Source organism: Pararge aegeria, chromosome 1 (assembly GCF_905163445.1).
Source record: "Pararge aegeria chromosome 1, ilParAegt1.1, whole genome shotgun sequence".
NCBI classification, from domain to species: Eukaryota; Metazoa; Arthropoda; class Insecta; order Lepidoptera; family Nymphalidae; genus Pararge; species Pararge aegeria.
In genome coordinates this window covers 19,087,479-19,112,902 of record NC_053180.1, presented here as the reverse complement: position 1 = coordinate 19,112,902, position 25,424 = coordinate 19,087,479, and the positions used below count along the sequence as shown (strand labels likewise).

The 25,424-nt window shown below is 36.9% G+C and overlaps 1 protein-coding gene across 1 annotated transcript in view; it reads left to right on the top strand.

The window, feature by feature from the left end:
- Window positions 1–25,424, top strand: part of LOC120626564 (inaD-like protein) — a 232,822-nt gene that overhangs the window by 57,149 nt on the left and 150,249 nt on the right. The window contains exons 8-10 of the mRNA XM_039894120.1: window positions 2,033–2,124; window positions 23,613–23,707; window positions 23,973–24,096. Coding sequence (XP_039750054.1) covers window positions 2,033–2,124; window positions 23,613–23,707; window positions 23,973–24,096 — 311 coding nt within the window. The remainder of the gene's footprint in view (window positions 1–2,032; window positions 2,125–23,612; window positions 23,708–23,972; window positions 24,097–25,424) is intronic.

Here is a 25,424-nt window from a genome sequence, read left to right as displayed (position 1 = left end):
TTAAATAAATAAATAAATATACTATGAAAATAAATAAAAATAAATAAATAAATACACACGTACAGTCGAACATAGAGCTTCCTCCTTTTTGAGGCTTTTCGGAGTTTGATAAAAATATAAATTGAAACCAGAAATTCCACGCAGTTAGTATTCGTATACAAAAAGAAATACATTAAATTCTTAATAATAAACACACATCGCCATCTAGCCCCAAAGTAAGCGTAGCTTGTGTTATGTGTACTTACTAAGATGCCAGATGAATACATAAATACTTAGAAAATACATATAAACACCCAGGCACTGAAAAACATTCATGCTCATCGCACAGACGCTTTCCGTTAGTGGGAATCGGACCCACGGTCTTGGGCCCGACTTCTAACGTCAACTGGACGTGGGCTCGCACCACGTTCTCGGAAGCGTGCGGATTAATCACCGTCCGTAACCCTTTCACTCCAATCGTCGCCTGAGCCGAGGTTCGGCCTCACATGAGGCGCCCTCAGGCCGATGATCCCTTCGCTTCTTCGAGCCCTAGGGTTCAAACTCTTCCTGGCAGAACCCCATTCCGAGGTTCGCCAACAAGCCCACGTTACGCTGTTGAAATCATTAGGGTCAATCAGCTTACACACAATCAGAAAAAAAAAAAAAAAAAACGTTCTTGGGCTCAGAAAGCAGGGCCGCTGCACACGGCGCCAATCGGCCGTCGTTATGATTGCTTGACCAAACTTTGCCGCAGTAATAATCAGGGTATGAAAGCCGTACCGGTTTAATATAATTGTCGTACCGTTACCATCATCACGTATCAACAGTGAGATTGCAGTCAAGGGATAGCTTGTTGTAGAATAAAAGAAACTCTTTAAACTTTGTGTAATTTACCCTGAGTCAAATTCCCCGGTTAAACCAAAATTTATTTGGCAAATAATTATCAAGTTTTTTTTGTGTCATAAACATCTGCATTCCAGATGAGCCAGACTTGACGTTTCAAAAGTGCTTATGAAGTATTTCAATAATTGTTTGTTGTTGAGAAATAAGCTCTAAAACCCCCTCTTCCATGAGAGAGATCTGTTCCCAGCAGTAGGAAATGACATGACAGATTCGATTGCAGAACGTTGCGAATATAAACGCGATCTAAAATGTAACGTTGCTGTACACACGCTGTACATTTTCTATTTCAACTTTGGCAATTTTTAGTTGCTTAAAACAAATTAAACATACATCCGAAATAATCCATATAAGCATATATCGTTTTTATTGTTATATATATATATATATATATATATATATATATGTAAATTAAAAATTGAAACAACCCCATGTATATATAAACTATATATATATATATATATACTAGCGGACCCCAGCGCCATCTGTCGGGCTGATTTGTGAATCTAAACCATCCAGGGTGTTTCATTCATTGTGTTCATTCAAATCGGTCCAGCCGTTTAGGAGGAGTTCAGTGACATACACACGCACACAAGAAATATATATATAAAGGTATATATATATATATATGAAAACTTTCAAAAAAGTGTACATTATTCTAAAAATGTTTTTCTCTAATAATTTACTCTTTTTTTGTAGTTGCCATCTTTGACTGATTTTCATCAAACATAGCTAATCTTTCAACCTTTCAATAAAAAAAAACCAAAATCAAAATTCGGTATACGACACACACACAGACACACAAAGACAGGTTAAACATACAACACCTCTTCATTTTGCGTCAGGCGTTAAGAAATAAATGATGCAGTCGAAGATGGCAGCGGGCTAACCATTTAGGGGCATGGCAGTTATATATAGTTATATCAAGCCCATATCGCTAATTGCCTTCTACGTGTCATAACGCAACTTTAAGTCACATGGCGGCACTTCTAGTGAAAATCTGAAATTATAATATCGAACCTGGGCCCTTCCACTTATAAGACCGCAGCGCTTACCACTGCGCCACAGAGGGTCAGGGCCATCATCGTATTGTGTATAGGTACTATGGAAATAGCTCCAACGCAATTGTGTGATATGCTTTTGACGCTTGCAGAGGAGCTGAGTGGAATCTTCGTCAAAAGCATCGGTGCCGGCAGCTCAGCAGACCTGTGTGGGAAGATACAAGTCAACGACAGGATTGTTGAGGTAACATTTATACGAGTTATTATATATACAAGCAGATGAGGCTTAACACGGCACTTTGTAGGACGTGTTTCTAGCATGCCCTGGGATGTGTTTTTTTATTTATATCTTCAGTTATAGCCATTTGCTTAGTCCGTTAATTGTTACTACAAAAAAAAATCAACCAAGCATACATAAGTTGTACACTCTACACAGTGATTTGTTGATCGTCTATGATCAACTGCCCGATTTATGTATTGTATTTATACAATACATTCAATTAGGTACTTACCTAATGAAATGTTTTCTGCTTCACAAAACTAGCGAAAATTGCAATAGATTCAGTTGATACAATGAATTTTTATGAGATTGAATGAATTGGTAACTCTGCGACGCAACAGGATCGATAAACTAGTAGGACACACCAAACTATTGATATAATTTTTTCACATATTTTTTTACCAATGTTTTACACAACACATGGGACAGATATACTGGACTACTGTTGTAAGATAAAAAAAGTAAGTTTGGTTGGTTCTTCCTACTTAGATGGACATGCCCGTCGTATCCTGACCCGGCGAGGGTATCTCAGGGAACTCAGAAGCTCGTGAATCATTCCATTGTAGTCGAATATGACGTCTATATTAGACTATCACAGATAAATTTATTACTCAACGTAAATATACGTAAATTAAGTAATAAATCCTACGTAAATAATACATTCCTTTACTATTTTCGCATCTTATTTTTATAGATTACCAATTTATTGTTTGAAGGACACTTTAAAGTTTGGCAGCATAAATGTATTTGAAATAAGCTAAAAAGCAATAAAACGTTATTATTTGGTAGAGGTAAAATAACCTGCCCGTATTTATCTACAGCCATGTCGCCTGTCGTTCGTATGAATTATGTATAGAAAACTTATATTAAAGTGTGGCACGATCCAGGCCGGCGGCGCCACGTAACACATCGGTCAAAGTTACTTATTACTCGTACATATCCAAGCTACACAGTTCGGAAACTGCTAACGAATTAATTTATCGCCGCACGCAAACGGAACTTGACTAATTTGTTTTTAAACGTATTAGCTAACGCCTCCTTTGGGTCGAAGGACGGGTTTTATGCCATACTATTGGTGTAGTCTGAAATATTTAATTAATTTTGAGTTTTTCCAATCTACGACAGCTTAAATTATAATGCAAACCAAACCAGGCATGTTCTTTTTTATTCCACTACAAGTTAGCCCTTGACTGCAATCTCACCTGGTGGTAAGTGATGTGGTAGTCTAAGATGGTAGCGGGCTAACCTGTTAGGGAGTTTGGTGGTTTTGGGTTAACACTAAATCGCATAGTGGCACGTCTTTGTCGGTAGGGTGGTATTTAAATCAAAAATTCCAATTTAATATTCAAATTCAAAATTCATCTAACGTCAAGTATGTTATAGAAAGAGGTCTAAATCAAACCATTATTGGAAGATGACTGGATCATTTATTGAATAACCTTAAGGCCTACCCTCATAAGTATATTATTGTAATAATACCCACAACATCTCCCCCCTTATAATAAGTCTAATATATTTAATTACATATCACCTTAAGATCAAAATATTTAAATAGGTAAGTAACATTATTATCGTTATTACATCTTCTTCCTTTTTCTATAAAATTATATATTTTGTCATGCACTCATAGTAGGTTATGAAAATCTATATGTACCAATTATTATTATTATTATTATTGTATTAACATATCTAAACTTAGCTTAATTTTAAGACAAAGCTAGACTAATTTATTTTAAAATAATATTTTAGATTATTACACTTAGACTAAGATTATTACATTGGATTTATAGTATAAAGCATTAAAACGTGTTCAAAGATAGATACCTAATAGTTATATTCGCTGGCAAAACGAATGGGCGATCGTACAACTCGACCACTGCTTGTTACCCGATGGGCAGGCGGTGGTCGCGGTGAACGCGCCACGTTCGGCTCCGTGGTCGGAGTGGTATTACCCGTTGGCGCGAAGTTAAAACTATCCCAATCCAAGCCAGGGGAATTGCTAATTCGATCGGCATCGTTTCCTCGACTTGGTATTTTCATCAAATGTTGCCTATTACGTCTATAAACGCCACCGTTTTCAGTTTGTACCCAATACGATCGTTTTTCTTGTGCTGGACGCAAAATACGAGACTTGACCCATATTTTATTTTGTTTCATTCGAACGGGATCGTTTTGAGATAATGGTATTAAACTTTTAGTTCCTCGGTCATAGTATGACTTATATTGTTTTATTCGTTCAGCACGATTGTCTAACATTAACTGCGGATTAACAGTTTTAGGTTTTAACTGAGTATTTCTAGAGGGCAAACGAGTATTTAACCGACGACTCATTAAAAGCTGTGCCGGTGACCACTTTTCTCCAGAAAGTGGTGTATTTCGAAAATTTAATAGCGATAGTTTCCAGTCTTCGCCACTTTCGTATGACTTACACATCATAGCTTTTATAGTCCGAACGTTCCGTTCGGCGAGCCCGTTGGACCGGGGATACAACGGAGAACTCGTTACATGTGTGAAACCCCAATTATTAGTAAATAATTTAAATTGTTCCGAACAGAATTGGCCAGCATTGTCAGTCACGAGCCTTTTTGGAATACCAAATCTACTGAAAATATCTCTGAATACATTTATAACCGACGCACTAGTTAAATTGGAAAGATTAACAACTTCGACAAATTTAGAATAATAATCTACTACGAGTAAATAGTATTTATTTTGCAACTCAAATATGTCTGCCGCTAAGACTTCCCACGGCAGCGCCGGCACGGGGTGCGGCGCCAGCGGCTCCCGAGGGCTGGCCGCGCGGTGCCGCTGACACGTGTCGCAGTCCTGCACCGCGTGCTGGATGTCAGTGCTCATCCCGGGCCACCACATGACGTCACGGGCACGACGTTGACATTTTTCCACACCCATATGGCCTTCGTGAATACGCTTCAGCATTTCCTTTCGAAGTGCTGACGGCATGACGACTCGATTGTTTCTGAACAAAATTCCTTTTACCACGTGAAGCTCACTTCGAACGGCCCAATATTGCCTCACAGCCATATCTGTTTCTCTTTTATTATCCGGCCAACCATTTTTGTAATATTCACCGACCGCTCTCAATGTTTCATCTTTTCCTGTTTCTTCTCGTATTTTATGTATCATTTCGGGGTTAGCTTCCACATTCTCATAAAGGGTGTTCACGTGCACCATCACATCTTTACAAATGTCTTCATCGGACCCCTGCTCTGTCGCAGCTCGGGATAAAGTGTCCGCTATAAATAACATTTTTCCCGGTTTATACTGTAACTTAATGCAATAATGTTGCAATTTTAACAACATTCGTTGAAGTCGAGCTGGTGCCTCATTTAAAGATTTTTTAAAAATTGACTCAAGCGGTTTATGATCACTTTCCACTGTAACTTTGTTATGCCCGTAAATATATTGATGAAACCGCGTACACCCAAAGACGACCGCGAGCAATTCCTTCTCGATCTGCGCCCAGCGCTGCTCCGTGGCGGTGAGCGTGCGCGCCGCGTACGCCACGGGCCGGCCGCCCTGCAGCAGGCACGCGCCAAGCCCGCGCGCGCTCGCGTCCACGGACACTGTCACCGCCTCTTCGGGGTTGTAATATTTCAATACTGGAGCCGTGCTGATTTTAGATTTTAATAAGTTAAAAGCCTTATCATAATAGTCTGACCAATCAAAATTAATATTTTTACCCAATAATTCACGCAACGGTGCCGAAAGTTCCGAGTACCGGGGTATGAATCTAGACAAATAATTTGTAACTCCTAGAAATCGCTCTAATCCTTTTTTATCCGTCGGTTTCTGCATATTTTCGATGGCACTTATTCTGTTTTTATCAGGCGATATACCCGTCGAGTTAAATATATGGCCCAAAAAAGTTACCTGACTAACCCCAAAGACACATTTATTTTTATTGAATTTGACACCACTATCGACTGCTCTTCTCATTACTTCTATCAGCCGGCTATCATGCTCTTCTTTCGTCCGACCCCAAATCAAAATGTCATCTATGAACACTTCCACACCTTCCATTTTAAATATTTTAACCATTTCATTGTGAAATATCTCAGGAGCACAGTTAATTCCAAAAGGCATCCGTAAAAATCTATATCTTCCATACGGCGTTGAAAAAGTACACAACTTAGAACTAGATTCCTCTAACTTAATCATCCAAAACCCATTCTTTGCGTCACATTTCGAAAAATATTTCGCTCCTGAAAGATTGCTCGCCATTTCGTCTAACGTGGGCAACTGAAAATGGCTCCGTTTAATGGCCTGATTTAAATTGCGAGGATCTAAACAAACGCGAAGTTTTTTATCCGGTTTTTCGACAATGACAATGTTCGACACCCAATCTGTAGGCCCATCTTCTTTTTTAATAATATTTAATTTTACCATGTTGTCCAATTCTTCTTTTAAACGAGGCCGCAATTTCATTGGTATTTTTCGCGAGGCGCTCACAACGGGTAATATCGCTTTATCAACAACTATTTTACAAATAGTAGGCAGGCAACCTATACCTTCAAATACCGATTCATATTTTTCAAGTTCAAGAGACACTTGGTGCACTCTTGCAATTAATTTCAACGTTACACATGCCCTTAAGCCCAGTAAATTATTACAATTATTATCTAGAACGTAAATTTTTTCACAGCATTTCTGTTTATTATAATTTAATAACCCATTAAAATATCCAATCACAGGTAGCTTATTTTTACTAATTTCTCTTAATACGGTATTGCACTTAATTAGCTTAGACTTATCAAAACCGGCTTTTTCATATGAGCCTAAGGACATGACGGATGCTTCTGCCCCACTATCTAATTTAAATCGTACAAAGATGCCGTTTACTTCTATAGTCTCACACCATGAACCATACATTTCATTTGAAGCTTCGATCGAAATATTGTGCATGAGAAGCTCACCATTCTCGTCGTACTCATCCTGACACTCATCCAGCATCTCTGGGGCCTCTACTACCTCGCGCGCAACCCGCACGCGACAAAATTTGGCAAAGTGACCCCATCTATCGCACCGAAAACACTTCACCGAATACGCCCGGCAACGCATACTTTCACTATGCCGTAACCCACACTTTCCGCAAGCACTATCACTGACACGCCGATATGAAGACTCCGCCGGGCCCCGCCGGCCCCGCCAGCCGGCACGAGCAGCGACCGCAGGCGCCGGGGCGGCAGCCGGAGGCCGGGCACGCTGCTGCACGTGCTCGAGCGCCGCGGCCGGACCCGCAGGGGCGCGCGAGGCGCACGCCGCCGCTTGCTTGCCCGCTCGCTCGGCCGCTCGACACCAGGCACTGGCCTCCTCCAATGTTATTGACGATCTCGCTAATAGCTTCTCCCTCATGTGGACATCTTTTAGTCCACGTATCAACTGCGTCAATACGAGACTATTTTTCAAAGATCCAAATTCACAACTTTTATTCATTTTTTTCAATAATCCTAAATATTTTTCAAAATTATTTTCATTCTGATAGGTTTCAAAAAACGTATGTCTCTCGTAGTTGACGTTTTTCTTAGGATCGCAATACTCACTATACTTTTCACATATCTTTTTATAATCATCTTTATCATGTTCGGTGAAATCGAGTTCTTCTAGAATTTCCTGCCCGTACTGGCCTAAGCAGTGCATAAACAAACCATATTTTTCTTTATTAGTCGCTTTATCCTTGCCCGTGGCAATCAAAAAGTATTCAAATGCATTTTTCCATTCTTTCCAATTCGTAGCTAAGTTGCCATCTTGTTGCAACGGGGCCGGCTGTTGAATCGCCGCGTAAACGCCATCTCCTCGACTTTCATACGCCATTGCATAGGTTAAGATATTTTGCAATCCTTCCGTGTATTAATTATCATAAACTCAATATTTTATCACTATCACTAATGTATATTTCCACACCTGACACCATGTTATAGAAAGAGGTCTAAATCAAACCATTATTGGAAGATGACTGGATCATTTATTGAATAACCTTAAGGCCTACCCTCATAAGTATATTATTGTAATAATACCCACAACAAAGTATGTCTGTTTGTAGCGACTCTACCACCGGTTAGGGAGGCAGATTCTACCGTGAAAAAGCCGGCAAGAAACTCAGCTGTAACTCTTTTTGTCAGCAGTTGGCAACCATGGCATACATTATTAATCACTGCCTCCCTTCCGACGGGACCGAGTTCGGTTTACGGCACGCACCTATAACTTGACAGACTGTTATGTGCTTTAATTGATGTTATGTAGTATAACTTGCTTCAACCGTGAAGGAAAATAAGGCGGAAACCTGCATGGTGCAAAGTCATGTGAATTCTACCAACCCGCGCTTCGTGGAATACAGCCTTAACTGTTCTCAAGCTGCGAGGAAGACCCGGGCACTGCAGTGGGCTTGTAATGGTTTGATAATGACGAACTGCTTCTCCAAACAGTGACTATGTAGGTGCCTACTCATTTGAACCCATTGAGGTTCTTTAACCCAAAAATTCGCCTTTCGTTGTTCTTTTTATTAGGATCTAAAAAAACTGCTCCAACTTTTGGAATTGCGTACAGTTATCACGGTCGGTCGCAAATGTTCCTCGTATGTTATATAATAAAATAAAACTGAAGTTTAGTCTTCCGAGTACCTTAAGGCGGCTTTCCATAGGAATCTGTGAGACTGTGCGGTTAGATATGAGTTTGCTAAATTGTACTATATAAATATATAAGCTTAAATTCCTTCAATTCTATGGTTAAGTCGTTTCAATAGAAAAATTTTCGGGAATTATAAAAAGAGGGGAATTTGCCGTTATGGGAAATTTATTTCTTTCTTTAGCTTTTGAAACTCCAAACAAAAATCTGTGTTTAGCAGTTCTTGGTAGAAACAGCCTTTCGAACCGGTGGTAGAGACAAACAGACATACTTGACGTTTCAAAAGTGCTTCTAAAGTAGGCCTACTTGAAGTGAATGAATTTCGAATTTGAATTTTAATTGCCTTATTTCATGAGCCTGCGCGCAGTCCAGTGGGAAACCAGCATTAGTGTCAAGTATGCGAAAGAACTCCGATAAAACGGTCGTAATTTGACAATGAGCACAGTCTCGTAAGACGGAAAGCTCTATATGGACACGTGGTAATAAATTTTCGTTATACCTTTGTTCGTGAGACCGTATAGGGTCTCACGAAAATGTATTGGTATGAAAATGTTTTTTTCTCCTTTTCATTTGCCTATTTTCTTGGAGCATACCTATTATAATTCTACAATAACAAACCAACTCATACCCTTTTAAATATTGAATAAAATATATAACTTTGCAATGAAAATATGATAAATGCGGAAGTTTATCTGTTTGCTTGCTTGTTTGTTATACATTTTTGTGGCAGCTGGTATCTTGGATAATGACATACTCGTAGAATACTTTTGACGGCCGATTGGCGCAGTTTGCAGCGACCCTGCATTCTGATTCCAAGGCCGTGGGTGGGTGGATTGAAAATGTTTGTGTGATGAGCATGAATGTTTTTCAGTGCTGGGTAGTTAAAATGTATATTCTTAGTATATGTATATAAATCATAAACATATTCGTCAGTCATCTTAGTACCCATAACACGCTTACTTTTGGGCTAGATGGCGATGTGTGTATGTATTGTCGTAGTATATTTATTTATTTATTTATTCATCATCATCAAATCAACCTATTACCGGCCCATTACAGGGCACTGGTCTCCTCCCACAATGAGAAGGGGTTAAGGACGTAGTCCACCACGCTGGCCCAGTGCAGATTGGTGGACTTCACACACCTTTGAGAACATTATGGAGAACTCTCAAGTTTGCAGGTTTCCTCACGATGTTTTCCTTCACTGTTAAAGCAAGTTATAATTTAATTGCATAAAACGCACAAAACTTAGAAAAGTTAGAGGTGCATGCTGGGATTCGAACCCAGTGAAATCTTCTAGTTGAAACCTTCCTGAAAGTGAAGTCGAAGTCCTACCCACTTGGCGTTCACCGCTTACATTAGAAAACATTACTGTAGGTATATTAAAAACTAGCTGTTGAATACAATGTCATAAGCGATAGTCAAAATATCTCCCAGGAACCGTTGGTTGTCCGGGACAAAAAATATCGTAAGGCCGTCTTCAGAATGCAAAATTCATGCAACATTTTGTCAAGAGGGATTTTGAAAGAGAGAAGATAAAAACTGTAGGTTGTTTTTTACGGACGTACCATGGGAAACACAACAAGTACACACAAATTCTTTAATTGCCCCAGCAGTTAATCAAACCATAACTTTGCGCACCACTGCGTTTTTTTTTAGGAATTTTTACGATCATTAATTTACTGTGTTTTAACCCCAAAATACGCTGGTTTATAAAATTTTTACAGTCAACAAAACTTTCAGTTCGCAACTTTGATACAATTAACGTCACTCCGCTTAAATAAAACAGAGTATCCGAGTTACGCGAACTTTGAAGCAAACAAACTTACTTCATTTGTCACGAGAACGCGGCGACCTTTGAAGTTCGTAGGTAGGTAGAAGTTTTCATTTAAAAATGTTTTAAGAATCAGCGACTGTATACTTGAAAAATTTCTATGACTTCTTCGGCACGAGAAATATTCAACTCGTACTAAAATTGTGGTTACAGAGTTCTAGAGACCAGAATAAAGTTATTACAAACCTCTTCTCGCGGGTATCGTACGAGACGTATAAGGGAATATCACAGAGATAATAATAATATATAATAATAATAAATAAAATCTTTTATTTGGGAAAAAAACAACACATAGCAATTAACATACAAAGTATACACATTGACAACTAAAACTATATATAAAAAAAAAAAAAATTGTATTTGTAAAGCAAGCCAGAAAAATATGTAACCTGCCCCGTATACTATTATAATATACTATTATTTTAATATTTATACTACACTATCCAATACAGTATATAGAAACCTCCATTAACCCGGTGCATTGGTTGCGCGTTATAGGAAAACGCGTTGTAGGAGTATTCCCGTATAACGTATAACGCGTTACGTATAAATTATTCACGTTTAACTTTTCTCGCTTAAATGGAATATTAAAAATAACTTTTTCAAAACGGAATATGGATGTTTTATTAAAATCAAATTAAACTGAGAACAATAAAAAACTTATAAATACATATAAATATTAAATTTAAAAAATATAAAGTATTAATTTCACAGTATAGAAATATAACGTGGGAAATCCCCGCGTTATATGGGGGAATGCCCGTGTTATACGAGGGGTAAGTTTACGTCTATGAGAACGCGGTTCTTATGCTTTAACATAGGTACATAACGTTACGGGTCTTATAGTTAAAGCGAGTAAAACTGCCTGAAACAGCAAGTCGCTTATATCTAGACTTGCGTATTATTTATTCAACAGCCCAGCCTATATCCAGGTTAACTGCTGGCCATTTATGGTTTCCTAATACATTAGATTCATGTGTACTAATAATAATTGATTACTCTACAAATATGGGTTGATGAATGTGTTTGCTGAGGGCCGATCTGTAGCTTAGGGCGTACAGCGTTTTAATAAAGCTTGTCCTCGGGGACAAACAAACAGTTTTCAGGAGTGACATCATAGTAGCCTAACTGTGTCTTTGCAGTTTTTGTGTTATGCAGTGTTTAACACGCTTTTTTGTTTGTTCCGCTACAAGTTAGCCCTTCACTGAAATCATGATGCAGCCAAGTGAGTTATATTTAACCCATTAATTTTGAACTTGACGAAAATTTGACGGCCGATTGGCGCAGTTTGCAGCGACTGCTTTCTCAGTCCAAGGCCGTGGATTCGATTCCCACAACTGGATAATGTTTGTGTGATGTTTTTCAGTGTCTGGGTGTTTATATGTATATTATAAGTATTAATGTATATTATATTATATATATTATATGTATATTATATATATTATATTATGTATATTATATTATTCATAAAAAAATTCATCAGACATCTCAGTACCCATAACACAAGCTACGCTTACTTTGGGGCTAGATGGCGATGTGTGCGTTGTCGTAGTATATAAAAAAAAATATAAAAAAATTAATCGGTTTCTATGCGACATCGTACCGGAACGCTTAATCGCTTGGCGCCACGCCAACCGGTTTAGCACTGGTGGAAACAGAAACCACAGCCAGTTTTTGATTTTAGCTTGTTTCGGAACCTTCGTAGCTTTATTTTGACGTCCTTTCTGGCGCAATGGTGAGCGCTCAAATCCCTGCAGGGCACTTAGGGAATTTTTAATTTATGAATTTCAATCGTTGACAAACTTGGAATATTGTACTGTCGGTGGAGAGAACTTTAGTGCCATGTAGCTCTATCTCTTGTGGAATATGCTCCGCAATCGCTGACTTCTGAGGTTGATTGTCTCTTACTGCTTTGATGTATAGTCAACATCTCTTACTTTGCCTTATTGAGCAAATCAAAAAAACTGTATTATCGTGGAATGTGCCCGTTTAAATATTTTAAGTAATGTTCATTAACCATGGAAATCTTAGTTTAAAATTTTCTATTTACTCTAGCAGCCTCGTTTGCCCTTACTAATGATGTAAGTAGGCAATACTCAACAATACTCCCTCTAAATGCGCAGTAACATAATTGCATCTCGAGATTGCCCCAGAAACCGTTTATGTGCTATACATTTCACTTTCTGTGAAAATTTAATGAAATTGTCTCCCATTAGTGCTAATAATAGAAAATAATGAACGCGAGAGCTCGGAGCTTGGTAAATATATTATTAAGGTAAATCTTGTAGGTCGACCGTATCTCTAAGGCTGTTAAATTAGGTTCTTTTTCCGTTTTCTTTTATCATAAAAGGTTTGTTCCTGAATGATTTTTTATTTAGCTAGTGAGGTCTACCGACACTGCATTCCAAAAACAAACAAACCAACAAAAAAATGCACCTTTGCATTCACAACATTATGTCAGTTGGCCCGCTACCATCTTCGACTGCATCCTCACTGACCACCAGTAGGGTTTGCATGCACCGCTAGAAAATTATCTCTATTCTTTATCTCGCCAATCGCTATATAAAAATACGAGCAATCTCGTGGCACCTATTAGCTCTACATGTGAGATAGCAGTCAGAGGTCCAGAATGTTAGTTTAAAGTAATTATGCCTCTCGTGCGCAGCGGTGAGCCATGTTTTGTTAAGTGGAAGGTCCCGAGTTTGACCCGACAGGCAGCATTCATATTTTCCCTGTTTTGTGTCTAGTGGGAGGCTTCGGCCGTGGCTAGTTGCCGACAAAGAAGTGCCGGTACGATGTCGCTCAGAAACCTGTAAAAAGGTGTAAGCTGAATTAGTTATATTAACTAACAGTTTAGCATTTTATCATCTTAGACAGCATCATCACTTACCAGCAAGTGAGTTACTTTTATGTTGCACAAGTTGTTGCGCGCGGCTTCGTACGCGGTTTTCTGGTTTTTCATTTACCCTGCGGGAACCGTACATTTTAAATAGAAATAAAAAGTAGCCTATGAGTTAATCCAGGGTATAATATATCTCCTTTCCAAAATTCAGTCAAATTGGTTCAGTAGTTTTTGCGTGAAAGAGTAACAAACATCCATCCATCCATACAAACTTTCGTATTTATAATAGTAGGATCATGGCAATTTTAAGGCCTCAATTGACATCGTTATATTTTTCAGCGCCAAAAAAACCACTCAGCTATAATCAGATTGGATAAAAATGTCCGTGTGTGTACTCACAATATTATGCATTCCAAACAAAGCTGCCACGCAAGAGACGAATAAAATGTAAATAGACGTCCCATCGCAAATTGTTTTCCCAAATGAAACAGCGTATACGCTTTTATGTTGAACTTCTGTCCACCAGTATCAACAAGGAATCTTTTTATTACACTCCTAGGCGGTTCCGTACAACATTTATTTATTTATTTAATGGACAATCAACAGGTTACAATAACTCTCATAAAACTGAACAAAAAATTAAAAAAACATATTATTAATGTTTTTTTAATTTTTGTCTAATTAATTTAGACCCACTAAGAGACTGCCACAACTTGCGATAAAGAACTAGATTGCCAGTTAGAATGAGAAAAAATTATTAAAAAGATACACGTGAGAGTATAAGCTGTAAGATCCTTTAAGCTGTGGCATAATCCAGCCACGCGAACAAAAACATCTGTTTTAGAATAAACTAGCTGTTCCCGCGAATTTTATTTCGCCTTAATATATTTTACATCTCAATGTGTTTATAAAGTACAATACGTAAAACTTATCTTACTCCGGATTAATGTACCTCTCTATAGGTCACATAAACAATTCTACGATTAGGTATAGACAACATGACGGGCGCTGTCAGTTGTGTTTTGTTACTAATGAACTGCTAGATAATTGTTTGGATTTTAAATAAAAAAATATTGTTTATTTTTATCCCTTACAAACTAATTCCTTTATTATGTAATACGACGAGCATTTGAATATAGCGACCTACTGCATCGCATCGCCCTCTCAATTCAAATGCTCGGCTACTAAAAGGTGTAGCTTGTTCTTAGCCTTCCTCAAAATTAAAGAACCAAATTCAGAAAATATTTGGAGAATACGTCTGGTAATTCCAGAGAGTAGTACTAGCCGGCGTACGAGACTTTGTTTAATGAATAAAGAAATATATATATGAAAAGAAGAACTTTGACAAAATTAAAAAAAATATAATATATAATAAATACAAATCGGTCCAATTATTTGTGAAAAAGAAGAAAGGAAATAAGATGAAAGATAGTAAGGTATCTCCCATTTCTCCATGAAACCAATCAAATGACTTCCAGAAGCATTGTTCAGTATTTAAACCCATCAATCCCCAAAATTTCTACATACATTCTAAAATTGTTTAAACCAAGTATGAATTTGAAATCACGGGCATGGGTCTCCTCACAAAATGACAAAGGGTTAAGGCCGTAGTCCACCACGCTGCGCCAAACGTCGCCAAACTCACGACGTTTTCCTTCACCGTTGAAGAAAGTGATATTTTAATTACTTTAAACGCACATAACATAAAAAAGTTAGCGGTGCTTGCTGGGTTAGTGGTATTCGCATTCAGCTCCCCGAAAGTGAAGTCGAGCTTCTACCCAACGCGTTACATCAATGTTATGCTTATGTTTTGTTTATATGTTACATATGTAGACGAATGATCGCCTATTTATGTACAAATAAAAGTCCTATCCAAAAGCACGTTTGTAAGAAATAAAATAAAAACTCAGTTCAATAAAGTTGCTTAAAACCAACTATTATAAATATATTGTACAATGCAAAAATGCAGGCCTGCCTCTTAGAAGCGAACACTCAGAATAATGATGTATTATTTAACTTTTATTAATGCGAAAAAATCACCACAAAGCATACATTGCCAGGCATAGTTAGCGAGTTTCATACTAAAGCGGAACGTTCTATTCCATTTGTCGGAAGCCAGTAATTTGTTCGCATTTATCTCTACATAAAGTTTTCCTTTATTCAGAGTCTATTGTTACAAAATCTATTTATCTGAATACGGCCGAGTCAACGCAGTGGGTAGTTTTATTAAGAAAATATCGGATACCCTTAGTGAGTTACTACGGTAAAAATGGAAATAATTAAAACAAAACGTCGGGAAAATATTTGTATGGTAAAAGTTGAAAATCCCTCCGCTAAAAATTATAGAAATAAGTATACTTACAATATATTTATAATAATATAGCACTTGTAAGACAAAACATTACTCTTTATAAACGAAAAGTTGATACAAATAACCTCCATACTCGAAATGTACATACTCGTACGAGTAAGTTAGTGAAATCTGCATATCGTTTGCGTAAGATGCAAAAGCCATTTGTTTTTGCTGAGTGGCTAAAGATGTGTGAGGTCTAGCGTTATAATGATGAAAAACCACACCCCTTCTTTTGATTAATTCCGTCCGCTTTCTCTCAACATTTGTTGCAGTAGAGTTCAGAATCAATGGTTCTGCCTGGTGGTAACAGCTCATAATGAAACCCTTCCAATCTCACCACACACACAGCATCAAATTGTTGCGAGTTAACCCGGGTTTCGCCATAGTCTGTGAAGCTTGACCGGCCTGTAACCACGACCTTTTTCGCACGTTCTCGTCGTACATTATCCACTTCTCATCACCAGTTATGAGTTTCTACAAAAATGGTTCGGTTTCATTACGTCGTAATAAAGAATCACGAATGAGCATTTTCAAAAATGGCATCCCTTCATCCGTAACAGGGCGAAATCAAAATTTCCTGATTGAAAACGCTTAAACAAAATTTGTGCTACTCTCACAGACGCTGCACTAGGTCTATAAACATCGCAAACAAATTATTTTCGCAGCTTGCGTTGTATTTTTACCTTTTTTGTAGTAAAATTTTAAAATGTATCGAATTCCTTCATTAGATTCATCATCTTAACAGTACGAAAAACAAATAAAAATCACACATTTTCCTTATTTGAATTTGTAATTATTTTCTTTAAAGTTTAAACGTTTAATGATAACGTTTAACCAAAGCCAGCCAGATACAAATAGTATAGTCAAAGAGATTTTATTACAAGTTCATACATACTATAATGCGAAAAGACTTTTCTCCAACCTATTCAAAAAATTCAAAATTCAAAATTCAAAATTCATTTATTTCAAGTAGGCCTAATACAAGCACTTTTGAAACGTCAAGTCTGTCCGTGTGTAGTGACTCTACCACCGGTTCGGAAGGCAGATTCTACCGAGAAGAAGCCGGCAAGAAACTCAGCAGTTGCTCTTTTCCAACATCAAAAATTTACATTTTATATTTTAACATTCATTTTTCTATCTTGTGAGAGATGAAAGCGGAGCCGGATGCTTCCAAGCAACCTTGTCATATTATAAACAATGTGTTAGAACACATTTAATAAATCGTGGTACTATAAGATTGATGAATTTCTTAACGACAAGGCTGCTTGGAAGCAAGATTGCTTCGCTCTCATCTCTCACAAGATAGAAAATTTTAAAGATTGTAATCTGTTAAATTATGTTTTGAAAGAGCAATCTGCTGAGTTTCTTGCCGGCTCTTCTGGGTGGTAGTGTCACTACAAACAGACTGATTTCACGTTTCAAAAGTGCTTATAAAGTGGGTCTTCTTGAAATAAATGAATTTTTTTTTTTTTTTTGGGATTCGAACTCGTTCCCCCGAAAGAGAAGTCGAAGTCCAACCCACTTGGCTTTCAACGATTCGTTCGCTTTTGAGTTGTCTTACTTATACTCATTGTACATATTAAGCTATAACTAAGACAAAGATGTAGAACCTTTGACTAAAAGACGGATTTACGAACGGACGAATAGTGATGGCTTAGTAAAAAAGCCCACACAGCACTCCTGGGGTATAAAATCCTAAAGATTTATATTTCGCACTTCAATACAAAAAGGAAAGTTGGCGAAAAACTGCGATGGCCCCCAACGGTATTGCGTCAAACTAAAAAAGTAAAGAAATTTCATTTCGCCGGGCGTTTTCCAATCTTTCACAATTTTCTGTTTTAAGTGTCGACGTCCACAAAACTGGACAATGCGCTGCGAATTGCAATTTATACCGACCACCATCCTTCACTGTGCGACCCTCGAGTACTGTCGCCATCAAAATAATTGTGCAATCAATTTTAATTTACGAGTAGCAAACAACTGTATAGAACTGTGATAACCCAGTGGATAGAGGCTCGCCTTTACTTTCGGCATGCACCTCTAACTTTTCAAAGTTATGTGTGCTTTAAGCAATTAAAATAGCACTTGCTTCAACGGTGAAGTAAAACCTCTTGAGAAAAACAGGATGCCTGAGAGTTCTGGGCCAACGTGCTGGACTACGGTCTTTAAACTTTTTTATTGTGGGAGGAGACTCGTGCCATGCAGTTGGCCCGGTAATGGGTTGGTATGATGATGATGATGTCAATAGGTGTATAAATTATATCTACCCATTTTTTCATCTGATCTCATAAAAACTGATCGACAAAATAGTAGACATAGTTATGTCGTGACACGCATGATGGTACTTCAGGTGTCTTGATTAGACACTGCTAGCTTGTTTTGATCACGTTATCTTGTATTTTATCCATATGGATTCATAAGTATTCACGCATGTGCAATGCTTTAACAAAGTATATTCAAATAGCGTCCCATGAGAAAAGAAAATACATATATTAAAGAACTTTGAAAACTGCAGTAAAGCTCCGAGTTACAAACTTTCATACTTTTAATATTATTTTATGATTATGATATAAGTTCGTTCAGGGAATCTTTTTCTAAGATGCGTATGCGATAATATCGGGTGGGGTTTGAAACCGCTTATAATACAACTTGTTGTTTCGTATGGACTGTAACGTATTTACTAACCTTTTTAGTCTTGTGATACAGTAAATTCATATGTAAAGTGGGTAAATAATTAAACTTTTGATAACTATAAATTCATATCTGCCAGATATTTTATTAAATAGTTAATAAATAGTTTCAAGAAACAATAAAAAATATATTTAATTAACAACCACTGTTCATGACATAGAGTTGGTCAATGAATAGGGTCAATGAATAGGGTGGCACTGGATCTTTGCGATCCATTATTACATATAAAAGAGGTATAAGTATCAGCTCGTCCGTTCAACGTTTATGCTGCGTCTATACGTCGTCTTTCTCGTGCGTACCAATGTGTTATTAGGTTACTCAAGTTTCCTAGTGTTCCGGAGCACGTTACCCGTCCAAATCCACTTTAACTGATTCAACTCGCTTAAGATGTCTGTTACTCTGATTTTTCCATAACGTCTGACCACCTGATTATGTTTCTCCGCTTTACAATACTACTACTCGCTACTATTTATATTTATATATTTGTATAATTTTTAAATCTTATTTATTGCACCACCTACCTCTTTTCTATGTTTTTTCGTTTTACGCCATTGGTTGCCTGGAAGAAATCGCTATGTAGCGATAAGGCCACCAAATTGTACTCTCTTGATATGTATTTATATCTTTGTAACTACTTTTTTTTCTTTGGTGTACAATAAAAGTGTATTCATTCATTCATTCATTCATACTCGCATTTCATACATTTACTTTTATCGGAAGGTCAGTAGCTGATCACCGCCAAGGGTAACAGCATCACCAGGGTGAAGGGGCTAGTGCGAAAGGCTGCCATGAGAAGAGACCTAGCGGGCTAGCATAGGCAGGAGACAAAAATTAAATCCACCGATTATTTTCCGTAACAAGGGATATAATTAACGTGTCCTGCTAAAGCACCCCCGTTTATCGATACAAATTTATTATCTAAATATTATTTCCACTTGTGCGCCAGTGCTGTGAGCGTTGATAAAGCTGTGGGAGAAGATACATTTTTATCCTTTCCCTGGGGAGAAAATTGTATCTCGCGCATTCTAGCCGTGCTTAGGACTTCCAACTTGGACTTGGGTGGGATTAAGGACTTATGGTTTAGTCCGAACGCCCCAGTAACCGTGGTAAAAAACCGACGTCAGGGTGACGTCAGAAATCGGGGCCCACGTCTTTGTTGGCGAAGAAACAGTTTTTTTATCATATACCTACGTAAGCAAACTCGCAATAGCAGAGTCGTTTTCAAGTAATAAAACAATATTTCGTCGAAAGAAAATAGGCATCAAGTTACTGGTTTTAGAGTCGTAAATTCTATAGTACTGATTTATGATTTATGAAATAAAGGGGTATATTCCATTTTATAATGAAGTTATATATTATAAGCTATACATTAACTGTGCCGACGATGAAAGGTGTACAAATCTTATACTACGGGTAGGTACTTATTTTATTCCCTCACTCCTCCGTTCTATAAAACAGAGAATAAAGAGGCTTAGAATGATACAAAAAGGTGGTCCTTGAATTTTTTTAAATTTACATAAATGCCTGGAATGAATTGAGTATAGTTCAGAATTTAATTTCAGTTTCATATTTCAATTTGAATGCCTGCATGCAGTAGGTATGCTCAATGTAAGGTACAGTCAACAAAATAAGTTTTAATTTAAGTGTCTCTTTTATGTGTTGAGTTTGAAATGGTTATAATGGTATCTTGTTACTATGTGACATTCCTGGCGCAGTTGTTAGCGATGTTGTTTTATAAATAGGAGGTTTATTTTTCAATTGCTGGAGGGGTAATTTACAAATTTACAACATCTGAGTTTTCTCTAGTCTGGTCTGATGGGAGGCTTCGGCAGTGGCTGGTTATCGCCCTATCAACAAAGACGTTCTGGTATCATGCCACGCATAAACCGAAAAGGGCCATCCATGGGTTTAATATAAATGCATCTCCTAACAGATTAGCCTGCTACCATTTAATTTACCTGCTGCATTTCTTATTACCAGAAGTGGTAACAGTGAAGGACTTGAAGTGGGATGAAAAACAAACTGGTGAGACAGTTTATGTAATCATTTTCATCACTACTTTTACAGTCATTTTACTATTTAGTGTAGGCCTCCTCACGTGAAAAAGAGTAGCTTTTACATCTGAAAGTCTTTTCAATAGATAGGGAAAATAACCTAAAAAATATATAAGTTTTGTCTACCGGTTTAACGGAAACAATTAACGAATTTATATATTACGAGTATCATTGTATATTTGGGGTAATAATTAATTTATCATCATATATTAAGCTATTTTTATAGCCAACAATAATAGAGTACCTTCTGGATAGGGGATGAAAGTGTTCTAAAATGTATGTGTTGTAATGCTTATAATAACTGTAATATTATATATATTTAACCAATTTAATATACCTTTTTAAAAACTACCCTCAATTTATTTCGATGAAGTTGTGTGTTTAATTAATACGCAAAAGTATGCTTAGATTTGCAATTATTATGCTATGACGCTTCAAGAGCTCAGACAGCTAAAACTTTTTTAGAAAGTTTATTTAGCTATTGACCTAAATCGCATAATTTTTAAATTCAAATGTTTTCAAATGTTATCAAATGGATTTCCAACTCTCGAACGGAGAAAAAATTACCAATTCAGTAGTTTTAGAAATTGGTACTCAAATGAGTAACTCAGAAGGCTTCTAAGTTTAAAGTTACTACTTAACTTACATAATATCATTTGAAAACCTAAATAGATTTCTAAACGTAGTCATTTTAAACTTAGATCTTAAAGATACAACGAATATACAAACCCATGAATGAGTTTGTTCAATTCTCTTCTCAAATTAAGCCTCATACATAGTATTTCCTTTATTGATGGCGATAACTACATACCATCATCATCATTGTCGTCATCATATCAACCCATTACGGGCCCACTACCGACCACGAGTCTCCTCCCAGAGTGAGAAGGGTCTAGGCTGTAGTATACAACGCTGTGCCAGCCAGTGCGGATTGATGATCATCACGCGCCTTTGAGAACATTATAGGGATCTCTAAGGCATGCAAGTTTCCTCACGATGTTTCCTTTGCCATTGAAGCAAGTGATATTTTAATTGTTTTGATCAAAACTACAAGGTCATCCGACTGATAAGCTAAGGTACTTTTTTCTATAATCACCGTCTGCTAGAAACAAACTACAAGGGGAGAGAAGTTTTATAGTAACAAATTTATTTCTAACAGTTCCTTATTTTGGTTTACATTTTAAGAAATTTAAATTAGATGATCCTAATTTATGCGAGCTTGAAAACGCTCTAGACCAGTTCTCTTCTTTTTCTTTCAAGGAACCACTTTTACAATTTAGGTATGAAATTTTCTTCAATCTCTAACAATAAACTCCTTAAGTGTCGACATCAAAAACTCTCCCCCATTATTGTAATTTTCTTGCGTTGATCTCAGTTTACGTATAGTCAACAAAAAAGTTTGCGTTAATGTACCTGTCTGTAACTTAATAAAATTATTATGTGCATATTTCAGTGGGCATTTTGAACTTTAAATACGTTGCTCGATGTTGAGGTAAAAGAGGGATCCTCAGAATAATATAAACACTTAAGTGTTGTATTGTACTCTACATTTCAATAAAATGGTGGCTTCTCATGGTCAAAAAAATTCCAAAAGAAGGCTTAAGGAATATTTAAATAAAGCTTCATTCATTTAAATATTTGATGGAAACGTTTTCTATGGAAGAAATACTCGTTTGTAGACTTTGTTGTAAATATGGTAAATATTCTACTTATTTATAAAAAGGAAATATAATTTAATGTATAGGTAGGTATAAAATTATTTCAGAGGCTTTAATCATATTACTGTTCCAGATTACCTGATATCTGATCCTAGACCGAAATAAACCTTAATACCGCTTAACTTAGATAGGACTAATCGCAATAATATAAAATGTTTTCTTATTGCGATCAGTTCAATCCAACTATGGACTATATTCTGTTTTCCTAATCCTTAAGGCTGCCTGAAAAGATCCTATTGTATTCTAGTTTCTTCTTGCCCTGTCCATGGGATACTTTTTGAATTGAACAAATAAAGTGCATAAATAAATGAAATATATAACTACAGTCAAAAAATTTAAATTAGAAACTGTTTTGCTAACTGTACCTGCAATTAATATGAAGCGTCACGTCCCTGATGCCCTCGTAACCTCTCCATTGCTTGTTGAATATTTGTCGTCTTTTATCCTTGCAAATCTTTTATTGCTCAACAATGACGTATTCTTACAAATACTTACGTGTACTTGTCCAGTACTTGAAATGGTTTTGATTCTTTCCTTCATAAGAATACAAAGTCAGTGGCCGTGCCTCTTTCACTAGATTTGTGAGAGTAAGCAGAACACAGCTTTAAATTTTTTCACAGTCAAAGTAAAAACTTTCTTTACACTAATTGTCTTAAAGAAGACACCTTTATGCGTACACACAAACATTCAAAAGTAATACGTTCATATACTTATTTAAAGGCACATAGCTTCACGTCACATACTTGTTTCTTAAAATTATTATAAGAGTAATATAAATGTTCCTGACATAGCTTTGCTAATAAAAGGGGTCAGATGAGTTTTTAGCCGAGCAGTCATTGACTTGACTTGGGAGAACTTATATATGGTCCGTTCGTCCTATATTGCGATAACCCTGTAGTATGCATTTAAAAGAAATGGTAAACTAACTAATACTGAAGTTGGCTACACCAACTTTCTTCCGAACATCCTAATCTAATTTTACCTACCAAGTGTAGGTTCTTTATATTCCTTTTCTTCTTCTTTCTCTTTTTCACGTTACTCGGTGTCGGACTAACCTATTATTGCATTATTCATAGTTGACTTGTTTTGATCTTGGCATATTTTACGACCAAACTGACGCCGATATCTTTGTTCGTGGAATAAACGCCACCTTTCCAATCAAAGGGGTGACGTTATAATCTTCTGTTCAGTATTCCGTCAGTCGCCCTGAAATGATATTATACATTATGAAGAAGTTCTCTTTGTATAAGGTTCAGCTTAAGTTCTTTAGATTGTTCTAGAATTCAATGACAATATTTGTTGTCCCTTCTTTTTGCAGGTGGACGGCGTATCGCTACACGGAGTCACAAATCATAAAGCGGTCGCTTTACTACGGGATGCCAGGGGTCCCATTGTGCGGTTGAAAGCTTTAAGGTAGGGTTATTTATAAAAAGAACCTTTACTCATTCAAAAAGATACTAACAATTTTGTAATATACTTACGAAGACGCGGCTTCGATTTGATTTAATACAAAATAGGGCTCATCTCTCATATTTTTGACAATCTAGACTAACTAGTTAGTTTAAATCGCTGGATCTTCTCTCGCGTTTATAATGCGGAGAACCAGCTTCCGTCAGCAGTGAATTCAATAAGTTTAAATATGGATTTAAAATCCTTTACCGCATGCTTGTTACTTCAGATATCTCCGTGGGGCGGGGTTTGAGCGCCTGCAGAAGGCGCTCGCGGCGCAGGACGGAAGGAGATCCCCGATAGCACCGCCCAGCCCCTCGGTTACCTCGCTTGCCAAATATAGCTTTAGTGTGGTAAGTTCACCCCGTTAAGTTATACATCTATTACCCTTTCTCACCACCTAATTCTAACCTTTGCGAAAAGGGATTAATTAGCTCCTAGAAATCATAATGCTGAGAGTGAAAAACAATGGGAAATCTGTGCTAAGCTTTTCAAACATATTATAACAAAGACTCGTAGATGGTAAATAGGATTGAAAATAACCATAACATAAAAAAAACAGCTGCCTTCCATATGCAATGCTTAGTGTAATAAATAAAATAAAAAAAAGCATTTATTCTACTACCAATTATTAAATTTTTTTTTATAACATTTTTACTAATCATTATTACAAATTTGAATTTTTTTTGATAAAAATTATATATAGTTAATTTTGTTATGTATTTTACTGTCTAATTCTTAGGTATAATTTAAGGTAGAAGACGCCTAATGGGCGTAGGCCAAGTTTTTCCAAAGATCCCGATCCCTACACTCAGTCATCAAGTCTGTGCCAATTTTTTGCGTAAAAACATCTCTCCACCTTTTCTTTTGACGACCTTTTTTCCTTATCTTGTCTGTAGTGTATATGCAATACTTAGTGTAATAGTGAATATGAAATAGTGATGGACGAAGAACGACCTACAATATCTTCCAAGTAGAACACATAGATTGAAAATATCCAGTTGAAGATGTGATTTTTGATCCAGACTCGGGACTTATCCGTGGTACGTTGGAGGGACTTGGACATAGGCTAAACAATAGTAAAACGAATCGAAAATTCTCTGACATCGTTGAGCTCTGCAGGTCTATCCCTGGTGAGCTTCACGCTCACCCCATCTCCTGATCGGCTTATTATTATCCATCCGAAACAATAACAAAAACAGTATCTCCAAAGAAGCTAGGTAGTACGAGTGCATTTGAAATAAAAATATTTGAAAGGGTTAGATATAACACTAAAATCTTTTGCACTCGGATCATCAAAAAAACTTTTTTGATTACAATTGACAGAAAAATTAAAGAATTAAAACAAACAAAAAACTATTAGTTAAACCCCTAACTCACTGTATTTGACTATTGTATTCTCTGCACGTTGATCAAAGTCAAAGTCAAAGTCAAAGTCGAAAATATCTTTATTCAAGTAGGCCCACAGGTGGCACTTTTGATGCGTACATAAGAATTACACGGTAGTGAGATGATGGCGATAACCACATTCGTAAACTTAAAACTAAAGCTACGAGGGTTCCAAACGCGTCCCGGTCTAAGAAGAAGCCCACAACAAACTTAGCCGGGTGTTTTTTTTTTTTTTTTTGTTATCGCCATCTCACAATGTCATTTTAAATTATTAGAAGAGCAACCTGGTTAG